The following is a 15,408-nucleotide window of genomic DNA, read 5'->3' as shown; positions in this document are numbered from 1 at the left end:
GACCTGCTCTACCTCCTCTACCTTTTATATCTACCCCTGTATATATTCATCAATTCCAGTTTTTGCTTACTGTACTGAACCTTTAAAAAAAATCAGATTAGTCCCTCATATAAAAAGGAAAATCTAAACTAACTTTCAAATGCATAAACACAAACACAGGCCCATGTACATACATGATATTTCACGAACTAGTGTGTGTCATCTATTGGTGTTGATTGGGACTGAGATGGAGTTAAGTGATTTAGAGATGTGGTTTAAAAAGAAAGCACTGCAGCGTCTGTGGCGAGCATTTACAGGGAGAATCCACCACCACAGTGAGTCTCTGTGGCTCTGCAGGGTGCTATGCCTCCTAAAGGGTATTAATTGAGATGTTGAGGGAGTAAGTGGGATGGGACCGAGATGGGGCACAGTGTGAGTTTGATAGGAGAAAGGATATTTTGGCAAATTCCAGCCTGGGCATGTTTTTGGGGGGCCCTTTGAGAAGGCATAGTGAGAGCATCTGTGAGGGAGAGAAGGAAAGAGAGATTTCTGAATTTGTATGTGTGTGTGTATGTGTGTGTGTCTGTGTATGTGTGTTGATGTGTCGTTGTGTAAATGAGAGAGAGCCCTGTTGACCCCGAGTTGGAGTGTTCTGGCTACACAATTAAATGGTGTTGAAGCATGAGAATGAATAATCAATCTGCTTTATTATCACTGATGTGAAAATTATAATACTGGTGAAAATGGCTAAGAAGGTTAGAATATTTCCTTATTCACACAAAAGCCAATGACAGAATTGTGTGCGAGTGTATTTTTTATCTGTATCATATTTCGTGAATACTTTTAACATGTAGAGAAAAAATAGGTAGGTCACAGAGAGTCTGTACATGCTTACACAAAAATATTATTCTGTCTGACAGAAATATGTCAGTTGAGTATTACACACTTAGACATACCTCAATTTGCTCATATACAGGAAGCAGGCATCATCATTGTATCATATCAAGATGGGAGGGTGAGGGAGGAAAATGTTTAAATTTGACAAAGGGAGAGGTTTTTCCAATCCAAGTGGGTGTAATTTTGGGATTAGGATTCACTGTATGCCGGTTAGGGGACATGTATATGATGTGAAGGTTAATCACAGACTGCAGTTTTGTAATGCTAGTCGTCACTGCACTGCAGTGCAATCAGCACTGTGAGAAAATAAGTGGGTCACAATGCGAGACCTTGATTAAAATCGCGGTGATTATAGTGCGGCTTCAGTGCTGATTTTGTGGGTTTCCCAACATCTGTCCTCGAAGAGGAGGAACCCATATGAGTGAAAATAGACGCACTATATAGAAGTGTAAGCACGTCTGCAAAGATGCTTCATGGGTGCACGCACGTGCATGCTCCCACTTCACAATGCACATGTGCATATCTACACAAAAAACAACAATGAAGCCTCACACATGCTGTACATTGAATGGTTTCTTTGTCTGTGCTGACACACCATACACACACACAGGAAATGTATATTGCAGGCATTGTTTCTTACTGAGCTACTTTTCTCAACTAATTACTTCTCTGTATTATTGAGGAAGATATTGAAACAGCATAGAATGAAAATTATACTGGTAACACTGACACCAAAGATTTCTGTTTTCTGTGCTAATTATAATCAGCTTTACTCAACAAAGCAAGAAAAACAACAGATACACAATATTTTTCAGAGAAAGGTTTTTCTTAATCATGTCTATGGTGAGACTATGAGCTTCAAAACATTACTGCAGTTAACATGTCACTCAAAAAGTATATGCAGGACAGACATGTTAACTGTAAAAAGACAAAAAAAAAAAGCACACAAACATTCACAAAACTTACCCTCGCTCTCACTATAAAACAAAAATATGTGGTATTTGCTATCATAAAATCATATTCAGTATGATGAATTGAATTTTGTATTTAGAGATAGAGTGAAAAAGTGGAGTAAATGCATGATCGATAGACTTTTCCCCTTTTTTCTCTTGTTCCTGTCAAGTTCGTTGGGAGTCTATGTGGAAAAACAAAGTGCAGGGTGAGGGAAACAATGCTCATGCCATTTAACAGCAATGTGAAATCAATACATGTTCTGAAATGGCAGGAAAAAACATCATTGTAAACTAGTTATTGACGTGTTAAAGTAATTTACACTTGCTAGTACAAGACAGATCGTGGCAATATTTATTTAGCTGGCAAGCTGGCGGTGGGAAAACGATACGGCAGCTGCAGCTATCACCAGATGCTGGTGTTACAATGTCCGTCCATCAAACCGTCCCCCTCTCCCCCTCCCCCTCTTCCAACTCTCTCCTCCACTTTCCCAAATGGCTGGCTCCCTTTTCGCTGCAACCTGACAGTCTTAAAACAACTGTATAATTAGAGCTGCATCTGTCACACAGGTTTATCATGGCTCTTCTGTTTGGGAGTCACAGGCTGTGGGAGACACTTGAGGACACAGCATCAGAGCAAAGGAAGAAACCGGCAACAACACTGGCCCACTAATATTGTTTGTACACTTGTGTAAATGCTGCAAATGAGGTTTTTAAATGAATTATAAAAAAAAAAATATGTTCAAAGTTTTAGTTAAATTAATGGCTCTTACATAAAATGAAGTGCTATTGCAGACAGAGTTGTAAAGCAGGGAGATAACATGTGAACAATGCAATTAGTCTATGCCAGTACACAACTACATGCTAGCCACCTCAAAAAAAATGAAAAAGAGAAAGAAAAAAGCCAATGGGTGGAAAAAAGAGGAAATATGCAGCTGTACGGTGAGCTATCCCACTATCAGCTGCTGCAATTAGGGAGCACAATGTAAAATGTCACAGCGGATCTGTATCATCGGCAGCCCTGTCACAGGAAAAGGCCAGGAGGAGTGGAGGAGAGGAGAAGCGCGGAGTACAGCGAATCCCATCGGCCAAGCCTGTTTTAGTAACATGAGAGGGGAGATCGTGTAATATTATGGCAGGACAACTCTGGGACTCTAGTTCAGATGCTGTCATGTCACCCCACTCCTATTAGGAAGGGACAGAGAAAGAAAAAATATGATTAACTGGCAATATGCATTAGTCTTAGGCAGGTTGATGAAATGCAAGAGGGCAACGGTGCACATCAGGTAGGGATAAATGTGCATGTGTATCTATAAGGTGTGCAAAAACTACAAAAAACAAATATATAAGTAAGGACAAAAGTTTGAAAATATTTTGGTGATACGCTCCCCCATATTAATAAATCAAACACTGTGTAATATACAGTACTTTTTAGGGATAACTATTTTTGAAAAATTATTTAGAAATAGGGCTTCGGTGATATTTCTTATTCAAATTACTTATATAATTGCAGAGCATTTACTCATTTCTGAGGAAAAGATCTGAATAAAATGCAGACAGAATAAGATCAAATAAAATGGAATATGCTCTAAATTAAACCAGATAAAAACAGTTTTCCTGAACCATACTGACTGAATTGCTTTCATGCTCCCACTTTCCATCTATATTAGGAAAATAATGGTGACGAAAGATGCCTTTTAATTTTCAGCTCAGCATCATTTTGACATGTGTAACTGATGAATCTCCACAGGATATAATAAATCATTTGCAGATTTCCCCCCGTTTTTGATCAAGTTGGGATGACCAGACTTCTGCCCAGACTCATTACAGTTGGGGAGCAGATTGAAAGCACGCCTAGGCATGCTCTCTGTTATTGTCATTATACACCCTGCTCAAGCTTCTGAGCAACTGTAGAATTATCACCTCCACACATGCACACATAGACTCACACTGGCAGATATCGGTGTTCACACACAAACACTTGAGAAGCAATTATTGTATTTGTTTGAAGGAAAGCACACTCCTGATACCAATTTATGTCTTTGTCTCTTGTCTAGGTTAGAGGCTATGATCTCTGTCTTGTCAAGAACATGAAATTGCAGGACTCTTGATGGTTCTTAGGGACAGAATGGGAATGGGGAACATTTGAAAGACTGTGCCTCCTTGCTGGACCAACAGTGCTGTTAAACACATTCCTGGCATGAGGGACCACAGCATAATATAAGCTCCCTCTAGTGGCTCTGCAGCAGATTGCGCAAGGAAGAGTGGTGGTCAATGCAGGGGGAAGAGTCAGGTCCTTTTTTGGTATTGCTGAAAATAAAATCATATTCAAACTTAATTTCTGCTTTCTAATGTCCATTTCAACTAACAAATGAGTTTTATTTCATAAAGCTATAAATTATCCATTTTGACCTAGTCACATATGTAAATGTGAAGGCTGAAGTATTGCTCAAGAAAAGAAAACATTTGTAGTAAAATCAAAGTTAGCAGGGGAGGCATGAGTTTGTGTGGTATGTGTGTGTTGTGTAGGGACAGCTGCCTGCCGAAGGAGACGGTGAAGGTTCACTCACAGTACCAAAGAACCCCCCCAGCTGGACTTGCCACTAAGGAACGGAGATGCCCAGGGAGAAAGATAAAGAGAGGGAGATGTGGAGTGTGTATGAAAGAGGTAGCAAAAGAAAGAAGAGAGGAAAAGAGGAAGTATATGAGAAAGAGGGAAAGTGGCGAGGGTGCATGTGTATTCATATTTTGCCTATTTCGCCACAAGCTTTTCAAAGGCTACGTCTTGCCTACAACACATCTGGGAATGAGAGTGAAAGTTGAAGAGTTCCCCCTGCTCTTTTCTCTTAATCCCCCCCAAACCCATTTTTACTGATTCCTCTTTTTTCCTATCCCCTTTCCTTTCAGCCCTCACCTCTCTCTCCCCCTCTCTGTCTCTCTCTCCCTCTCCTCCCCTCACCTTCACACACAAAACTTTGCAGCTGTTGTCCAGCTGACCTCTCCTTGACATCAATTTTACTAGTTTTGTGTTTTGTTTTGTTTAAAATAAAACACTATGCTCCCTTTTTTATCATGCACAATTCCCTCATTCCACTGATTTACTTTAAATGCAGGAACACAATCTGCCACATCGATAACACCAAAGAATAAACAACAAAACTAAACTGGGACAGTGTCTAACAGTGGTGTGAGTCATTTAGAAATCACCTGCACCGGCTGTCTAAATATGAGACTGTCTGGGGCAAGAGACATCAGCGGATCTAGGCTTTTTCTATAAACACAGAACATAGCAGAATGTTCAGAAAGTGAATACTGATATGGAGCACTGCGATTCCTCTGAAGAGGCGTCGGTAGGTTAAGAGGATACCTTTTTCTCTCTATATTTCTACTGTTTTAGTCACGGCTGTGTCTTCTTTCCAATTTCACTTTTTTCCCTCTATCTTCCTTTCTTGCCAAGGTTTATCCCTGAGGTGTCCTCTGGGGCTACCTACTGGATAAGCCATTTGAAATGCATTTTCTAAAGAACCTTCCGTTCCATTTTTGAACTGCTGCTATCTCTCAAAATGTCCTTAAGAAAAAGTGTGAGAGAAAGAACGCAAGCAAATGTTTTAAAGTACTCTTGCTGTACTTTTGTGTGTAGTTTACTCATACAGAAAGAAGCAAGAAGGCATAGTTTCCCAGCAGCAGTGTGATACACACTTCTGGGACTGTGATCTGTGCTGGTGGGTACTGCAGAATGTGACCTGCTCTAAGAGAAACCTCCCCTGCGCCAGCATTGTGCAACTCAACGGGGGCTGGTGGAAAGGCCAAGCTCATAGGACACAGTAGGAATTTGGATGAGATCATCTATTGGTAAAACTGGTGAAGGTTTTTCCTTAACCCTTTACTTTGGATTAATTTAAATTCAGAATTATTCTGAATTACTATATGATTAGTAAATTATTTCCCAAGCAAATACAACATACAGTTACTCATGTTTGTATATTGAGTAATGCACTTCTTGCACAGTATCTTAAAATATTTGAAAGGGCAATTGAGAGACCTAAAGCCATGATCAATCATTTCCCATAAAGTGCATCACTGTGCCACATCATGGACTGCAGCCTGCTCTGTCAACCAATTATGCCAATTACAGCCAGAAACCCCTGTAGTGTTTTGATAAGACCTTCCACCATTTCTTCCAATGAAGCAATTTGTTCCACTATTTGTTTACAGAGAGAGGCTGTGACTCGCAGCGAAAATTATATTTGTTATCTCCAGTTGCCATCAGAGCAGAGTGAATCCACCACTGGCTAATCTTAACCTGGCTTTCTCATTGAGGTTTAATCTGGTCATGGCAACTTAGCATCTAGTATGGGGAGTGTGTGTATGTGTGAGGGTGTGTGCGATTATGTGTTTGTGTGTGCATATGCGTGTTTGCATTTGAGGAGGGTGCAGAGAGATAGACAAGCCAGTCATTCTCCTCCTGCCCCCTCCTCCCCCCGCCATCCATGTCAAGAACCAATCACGTGTGAAAACTTGCCTTAACTTCCCTTGCCTGTGTGACTACAGCGTCAGACAGAGTTTGACAGATCTGTGCGCCACGGAGGCGTCTCCCCGCCATTTGGCATGCCATGCGCGTCTGGTGCGCTGGAGACTGCCTGTCAAACGCCTATGAGTCGGTGGCGCAGCCAGGGACCCTACGGAGCGCCAGATGGGCCATTAAGGTAGTATTAATGTAGATGCCATCGCTTTTCTCCTCTGACTGGGACATGCTCTCTCGAACTGCGAGCAGCTGCTGCCATTTACTAGGACAGCTTCCTGCTAACTTTGGCCAACTGGCATCACTACTGACTGGATCTCAATGTAATGATACACTTTTTCTTCCTACCATACCTGTGACTTTTGTCTTTCTTTTCCCCCTGCCCGCCCATTCCAGAGGTTTTAACTGGATAAAGCTGATTACTTCCAGCTTTTCCTGCAAGCAAAGTGTTACACAGAGACACACTCCTGCACATGTAGGCAGCAATTCCCTCTCCTTTTCTCTCACAGACACACATACACACACATTAAAAAACACCAGCACTCTAATAGGAGTATAGAAACTGGATCCATCTGTACACCCACTCTTAAGCTCATAATCAAGGCATGATATTCTGTAGTGTACGGTTATTTCTGTTTATGCCCTACTGAGTGCTAATATCATGCTTTAATTGAGAGAAAATTGGCTGTTGGCAAGAAACAGAAAAGAAGGTTACCAAAACCCCAACCATGGATAAGTGTTGCAATCAGTAATATTCTATTTAGTTAAGTAGCCTAAAATGGGATGTTTTGAGATCATTATTCAAATCACATTGACGAAATCCTATTATGAGAATTAGTTTTCCAGAAGGAAATGTACAGAATTATTGATGTGTAATAAATGTGCTTTCAGCATTACATACACTAGGGGCATATTAGGAAACAGTGGGGCATACGATTCAAACCAAAACAAGGTCACAAACACCATATTCTCTCATTCACACTGAGAAAACAATGCATATTTCAAGTTCAAACTTTGCATTACATCTAATGGTAAAAAGGAGTGGCAAACAATGAAGACTGTCTATAGTGAGTTCCAGAGTGCGGCCGAAGTCATCATGCTGAACAATTTCAACACTGTGGCCCTAGCTAAGTCAGAGGAGGGGAGTGAAGAGTCAGAAAGATGGGTTTGTCTTGGTACTTTTGAAAAGACGCAGTATCTCCAGAGGCGCAGGTTAGCCTTCCTACACAGCTGAGACTACATCCCTCTGTTCCCTTTCTTCCCTGTCTCTCACTTGCCTTGCCTCTCATTTTGCAGCAGAGCCCAGGGCCTGAGTGGAGGAACAGAACAAGCGTCCTTTGAGGTGCCCCTAGGGGAGATGGGTATAGTAGTTTAGGTCGCTGTACACCCACACTGAGTTCCCACGTACTGCATAACTTGTAACTGCAGTGTAACAATAGACAAGTGATAGAAGTATATGCTATACAGTGACTTTATTGTCTGCCAGCCTCTCACTTACTTCCTCCGTCTCAGCAGTCTTGCTCTCTCGGCAGCATCAGCCTGAGTGAGATGTGGGGGAGGGCCGTCTCTGTTTGCGTCTCAAGAGGCAGCTCAGATGAGGACTACAGGGTTGGCATCACCGGTGGTCAGTGTTGAAATCAAACGCACCGTCACCGAAGCGCAGCAAACGCTTATGCTCCTGCACAGCCGTTAGTGTACTTGTGGTATCAAACTGACACCTTCTCCCTTGGCTGCTCCTGACAAGGAACTTCCTCATTTAAAAATTAGCTCTACCTTGCCAAGAGCACAGCGGCAATTTGTACAGTTGTGAATAGATTTGATTCCGAGTAGATGAAATAAACGTTTATTGTGTTGAATGACAATATGCAGGTCCAGATTGTACAAATGCATCATACAATATGAACTATGACAAAAAATAACATTATCCTTTGTTGATGACCTTACACTGTAGAATGAATATTGAACCAGCTGTCTGTCAACTCAGCCTGATTTGAAAGTAATTTCAAGAGCCTCCTCAAAAATTTACTAATCAACCTCTTCCAACAATGCAAACCAATTTCTTCATAGTTGATTGAGAAAAGCAATTGCTATTTTGGTACTTGGACTCAATGAATAGGGTCAGTTTTCTATCTGGGTATATTGAAAAAGAAGCAAAATGGCACTAATCAGCATGTCTGCCAAGTAACCAATGCAGCAGAGAGAACCACATACATTTTTGTGTGTCTGTCTGACTGCCTGACAGAAAAGATTAAGAAGCAGGCAGTTACTGCAAAGTAAACTTGAGGATGAGGAAACAGGGTCTGTATATCGATGTGAGATGGCATAGGGATCCATTTCCCACAGCTTTATCCAGGAAATCCAACCTGCGATGAACAGGATCAGTTCCTTTATTTACAAGGCGCACGTTATTGCTTTGCCATGCAAACGCATTCAAAAGCACTGTAATGCCATCCCGCTATTGTGGGGGAATGATCGCTGCACCAGGACAAGCAAGCCAGGCTTTGATGGGCGCAGAATAACGGTGTTACAGAGCTAAGCAATGTGTGTGTGGGTGTACTGCAAATAGGTTATTTTGGATGTTTTTTTTTTAGAAGAAAGGAGGCATTACTGAGGCCTATTGGTGCACCGAGGTATACTTCCAACCAAGGCGATTAACATGAAAGGAAATATCTAATGTTATTTTCCACTGCTGTGAAGAGAGAAGCAGAGAAAAGCCTGTAATCACATTATTATTTGTGTCGGAGATCAAGATCAATCAGGGTTAAAGCGTGTCACAATGTTTAACAATAACAATGGATGGCTGCTTATGTAGGAGATATATACCACACAACTGTGTGATATGTGTGATACTGGGGTTGGGCTGGGGTGGGGAGCGGTACTAAAAAGACTCAATTTCTATATTTTTTTGTTTCACTTTAACCAGAGTTATGATTTACATTTACACACACACACACACACACCCAGACACACACACACAGAGTGGATAACAGATAATAGAGCAATGTTTGAAACTGTAAATGTGACTGCAAGTGTTTCCTAATAACATGCAGAAATAGAGGGAGGAGGCACCACTAGAAAAAAAACAAGCATAGAAAAGGCTTCACTCCCCTCAGAGGCCTGTACTGGAAACAAGGCAGCAACATAGCGCTTGGGGAGAATCTCAAATACGGACTATATCAGCATACACAGACTAGAGAAAACATTCAGTGCACAAAAAGTGACACTTATTTTACAGTATGTACACAATGCCTTGAAAATGAATGAACAGCAGAAGAGGGCCAGAAATGGAATCTCATACACCATTCAAACAAGCGTACACAAAAACATAATGGCTTTTATGATCCCTCTAGCAAACGGGTAAAATGAACCACTGTGTTCCTGCAAGAAAGGCTGACTGCTAAGATTCAGTCACACAAGGTATCGAGCTGGTGAGCAAGCAAGTGGCGAGAGGGAGATTCAAACTTAATGAGTGCTTTGGCAGCTTGTGTAGAAAAGGCAGGGAGGCAGGCAGTGATTAACGGAACACTTCAGAGTACAAGGCACAGCGGTGCTCAAAGAAAACAGTGATGATCTCCACTTAATCGCGGAGAAGCCCGGAGCATCTGCCGCCAGAGCAGGGCAGCGGCACTGGCGAGCTCCCGCTCCGCTAGGCTGTCATCTCCAGAGAGCTGTGGCCATATGCTCGGCTCTGCCGCAAACTCACAGGAAGTTAATTTTCTGACAAAACACAGGGATAAATATGACATTCAAACAAGTTGTGCTCAGCCAGGCTGAACACGGATGCCGTGCCAAGCTCAAGCTGCACACGTGTCACACTTAGGAACAGAGTTTATTTTCATGCTCCCACGGTCGCTTTTTGCCTAGTTTTGTAGAAATACAGACAATGGGGTGGTACATTTTCAGCTAGGAGGTGTTAACCTACTTAGAGACTGAGCTATGTTATGAATATATATAGAGAAAAATTCATACACACAAAAACAAACACACCTATGGTATATGATACTGGCTTGATACTACCAAAGCTACCACAATAACAATCGCCAGTGACTGCTAACTCTTATCAAAATGTTTATGTAAGGCAGCAGATGGAGAACTAGAGAGGCACTGTCCTATCTGCAAACAAACACATCCATCAAAACCCTGAGAAAATGACAATGTCATTGTCCTAAATGAGGGGGAAGAGAGAGAGAGGGCAGAGACATGAAAGGGGAAAAAAAAAAAAGATTAACTTTCATTTCCGTTCACAGACATAGCACCCCACAGTGTGACATTAAAATAATGTCAGTCAAACTATTAAATAGGAGCTCTGTCTAACCTTGTCTGTTGTGGGTGAAATGCCATAGTGGGTCTGAACAAAGGGCTCACAGGTGTGAGCAGAATCCCAACACCTTACCACTGGGCCAATAAAGAACAGAATATAGTGTTTCTCAGATCTCAGCGGTCTGCTAGCACTCCATTTCAGAAGGTAAGGAGAAACGGAGCCTTAGGGGTGAAGCAGCCAGTTCCAACCTACAGATTCTTTACAACAATAGCCAGTATCGTATGGTAGGGAGTCTAGGGGATAACTGGAGGTGGAGCAGTTTGTCTGGACCTACTGAAAAAAAAAAACACACACACAGAGAAGCAATAGGGATGAAAGAGGATGGAGGTTGGTGGTATACAAGGGAGAGGGCAAGATTTGGGGCTCCACCTGGGGCAATCAGAGGCCACTGGTATGGGTAGAATGAGAGGAAAGGGTGACTGTGGGATACACATACCACCAAGTCCCATTCTCTGCAACTGCTGCTACATTTCCTCCCATCAGTATCTGTTGCTTTTGCAGAAAACGGTGAGGGCTGGGTGCAGTCATGCAGATCCCAGCGGCCTTTATCAGGGAGGAGAGGTGAGAGCTTTGGCCCCTGGGCCTCCATACTGCTGCCAGGTGGCTACGAACCCCCACCCCCACCCAACGTGAGACCAGTCTCATATGAACTCTAAGGCCTCTCTTCCGGGAATTTATATCTATGCAAGTATTATATAACTGCTGGAACAAGGCCAGAGGAACAACAGATAACATAACAAGAAAACAGTATCCTTATTTAAAAAGAAAAAAAAAAAAAACAGCAACTGAACACTTCACTGTGGTGGTAAGACATAAAAAATGATTGATAAAACCGCTGTTAAGGTGACACCTACAGATTCTAAGGTAATTTAATCCAAAAGCAACATGAATCAGATATTACTGACTAAGCAGATAAGCAGCAGTTTCTAAAAATGTTAATAGTAGGCTCCTCCACACTGACTTAAGCACAGGAGAAACGGATGAAAACAGATAATGATATTTGGAATGTTGACTGAAATACTCATCCTCTTTTTTAATCCATCCATTATAACATGTAGGAGAAGGAAAAAAAACTGAAAGACTTAATGTATAACAATGCACTAATGTAACTGCAAGAGACTGGGAAAATCTGTCGGAGATATAATATATCCAGTACACATGTGCACAGAGGCACATACCCATATATCAAGTGCTGAGTGGCAATCATTCACCTAGACACTGTCACATTGCGGTAAATGGGCTTATTTTGCATGAGAAGGAAGAGGGAGTGATGGGCTGCAGTGAGCAAAAGTGGGACTGAGGGACTGAATCAAATGATATGAGTAGGCAAAATTAAGCTCCAATGCAAGTGGAACACTTCACAAGAGAGCCAATTTCAATTCCACAGCACTTAATTTAGGATTTGTATGGTTCAGCAGCATGCCGCTGTATGGTAAGCCATGTAAGGACACAGATAGAGGGAGACAACCAGCAAAGAGCCATCCAGACCCTTGAGGTATCCCATCACACAGGCCTGCCTCCATCAGACCCTCTCACTCTTTCTCACAACAATGAATTAAAAACTAATGCTACTGTACTGTAGAGATTATGTAGATGTTTTAAGGGGGCTGTATAAAATTCACATGGGTTTTAGCGTGATGAGTGCACATTTTGTGAGTTTTGAATTGTGTGTGTCATGCTTACATATACAGAAAGTGCCAGTCTTAATCATGCATTTAGCTTCAATTTGGTCATTACTGTAAAGATACTATAATCTCCATACCTGGTGCTCCTTGAAGTCAGCCCTCTGGAAGTCATAGCCCAGCTGGGCATAAAAGTTGTTTCCAAAACTGTATGCCTGCCCTGTTTGAGTCCATATAAAGGAGTGTCTGCTCCCACAGGCCACACCAGCTATATTGATGTCCACATCTGTGTCACTTCCTTTAACATCCGATTCTTGTGGCAGTTTAACTTCAACTAGCTGGTCCCTCACTGCCCTATCGCCATCTCCAAGCCTAGAAAAAGCAGACAGAAAATACATTTTGAAAGATTCTTCAAAGATTTTAGGGGAAGGTTGGCTGGGCGATTCAATATTTGCTGTATTCTGCTCTATAAAATAATCATTCCAGCAATTAATTAATCTGATGTTATGTGTGACAATGGTACACAACATACTGCATTGAACATTTATCAGATTATATGTGAGTGCCTACGTTTGATTTTAAATATCACAAACTATGCTTTTCATCATTTACATGGATAAATCATTTTATTTTATTTAATCACTAACATGAGATCTCAGTAAATAAGACTGGCTTTGGCTTGCCTCACAACTACTCTAGTGTTGTCTCTCTGTTATGTTTTCTCTGCACAGATATACAGCGTGTCTAACGGGCATATTTCAGCGAGGTCAGTTTTACGTTCCAGGGGAAGAAATAATAACTGAACCTAACTCAATTTGTAGCTGTACAAATGACTTTACATAGGCCTACATAGCTGAGAGTTGTGTTTCTGTCTCTGTGTCCCTAGTGTGGGTGAACAAAGAACATCCAAGACCCCGTTTCAAGATGAGCTGGTCAAACGTAGCCCCAGCACCCCTGTGACCTGTGAGCTCCCAGCAGCTTCAAACAGAGCTCTGCTGTTTGCTTCTTGATAAAATGCTCCTCTTTGTATTTGTTTCCCTGAGCCAGCGTCATAACCTGCAATGCCCCGGCCATATCTGCTAGTTTGCGGCATGTCTGGGAAAAATAACAAACGGTCTTCTCCATTATTTCCACAAACGGGGAACGAAAGGTCCTCGCCCGCCGTCCCCACGAGAGCCTGTATTGATTACAACAATGCTTCAACTCAAGACAAGACCACTCTGGGGTCACTGCTATTTCCATCAGAAAGTTTGCCAGTTTAAATTTACACAGCTCCCTTGTACTCTTCTCCTCTCTCGCCTCCAGTGAGACACACAGGAGAGCTGAGGAGTTTTCAGATATCAGAGTGCCAGTTGTGTAACAGAGATGCTCACCCTTTGCTCTGCAAGTGGGTGTTGTGGAGCTCCAACTATAGGCTCCTCCAACTATAAGTTCCCCACTAGAGAGCCTCGACCTGCTTAGAGGGGTCAAAGCATCATGAGAGGAGAGAGAGAACGAGACAGAGGAATAGAGACCGAAAGAAGGAGAATAAGGGACAATGGGAGATGATGAGAGAGTGAGGAGTGATGCCTTTGTTTCTTTTATGTATTTCTCTAAGGTCTGCTGTGCTGCTGTTTGAGTGCTTGAGGGCCACTGAATCACTGCAGCCCCCAGGTCCTAAGATGTCATTACAGCCAGACTGGCTCCTGGCTGGAGAAGTTTTAACAAGGAAGCTCATCAGGAGGAAAACAACTGTTTGAGTATAACTATGTCTGTCTGATTGTTTGTTTGTTTGTTTGCTTTCCTTCTGTTTGAGTATGTTTGTGCAGTTTTATATACAGCTGTACAGTATATTGTCAGAAGACAATAAGGCTTCTGAATGACTATTGGGGAAAACAAGACTAACCAAAGATAGCTAAAGTTTTATGGAGACCTGAGTATCATTACACCATCTGACCTTTCACACAGTGCTGTAACACCGAAAACTGAGGGAATACGACCTGTTCTCGAGCTCATTTAGATCTTTTGACTTCTGAAATTTACTTACTGTCCACTGGTGCCATTTCCCCACGCAAAGATCTTGTTGTCCACTGTGGAGAAAAGGAAGAAAAGGGCAATGTTAACATAATGTAAAATACTTTAAAAGCACTGGCTATGTTTGAGACAATCTTTAAAAAGATGTGGGTTTATTGTTGTGAAAATAATCAAAAAGTGGTCATCTTCAAAAGTTGTAGATGTTTCACAGTAATAGCTCAGATTGTGTGTTTTCCCTTTTGTCCTCGAGTGTAGAGTGAGCGGTGCCGTGTCAGTGGGTGGACCCTTTCCCGCTGTGTGAAGTTTGATTAATACAGCCTCGACAGAGAGTTCAGAGACTGGGGCCACCTCTCACACACCCTGCTGTAAAATAATGAGCCTTCAGCAGGAAGGGATAATATACATGGGAGGGGAGAGACACTTCCTTACCCTGAGTCCAAGCTGAATATATTCAAATGAAATGAGAAGAGGAGGCCATCCTAACTGATTAGACTTGTCTCAAAAGAGAGGGAGAAGCCTACATATTTCTCCCTCTATGTACATGTATTTAACTGTCACCTCACTGCACTAACAATCCAACGTGGCACTGATCCATTTGCATATGGTTTCTATAAATACCTGGACCTCTACCTGTTCCTGCAGTGACTCCAGTCATGTTGGAACACAGACAAGCCTTATTGGTCTTATGGGAACTCAAACACCACAGGGGTAACAGCCAATAGCAACGGACTTTACTCATCAAGCCAGCAAAGTCCTCATACATTATAGAGTAGGCTATATGATTTACCTAAGCTTGTCAAAAGAGAAAAATTATCAGGCAAATGTGGGGTAATAAATTGTAATCCATGCTGCATATGTTTGACTCGTGACCTTTGGCATTTTAAGGGTTGTGTTGTATGAAAGAGTTGCAGCAGAATGTGTGAAAGGAAATAACATGGCAGCTGAAATACAACTTGGAAACTTTGAGAAAATGTGTAAAAACAGGTCACTGATTTTTATGAGAAGTGCTGTATGTTTTGATGGATCTATACTAGACGTTGCTGTTATCACGGGGACAAGAATATAACACTTCAATGATGTAGATGTCCTTTATTCTATCAGAAT

General features: G+C 41.9%; 1 protein-coding gene across 1 annotated transcript in view; it reads right to left on the bottom strand.

Moving 5' to 3' along the window:
• Positions 1 to 15,408, bottom strand: part of LOC108878472 (E3 ubiquitin-protein ligase HERC2) — a 286,295-nt gene that overhangs the window by 226,049 nt on the left and 44,838 nt on the right. The window contains exons 4-5 of the mRNA XM_051075311.1: positions 14,318 to 14,360; positions 12,432 to 12,663 (exon numbers count right to left, since the gene is read on the bottom strand). Coding sequence (XP_050931268.1) covers positions 12,432 to 12,663; positions 14,318 to 14,360 — 275 coding nt within the window. The remainder of the gene's footprint in view (positions 1 to 12,431; positions 12,664 to 14,317; positions 14,361 to 15,408) is intronic.

Source organism: Lates calcarifer, linkage group LG13 (genome assembly GCF_001640805.2).
Source record: "Lates calcarifer isolate ASB-BC8 linkage group LG13, TLL_Latcal_v3, whole genome shotgun sequence".
NCBI classification, from domain to species: domain Eukaryota; kingdom Metazoa; phylum Chordata; class Actinopteri; family Centropomidae; genus Lates; species Lates calcarifer.
This window is presented reverse-complemented; position numbering and strand designations above follow the sequence as displayed.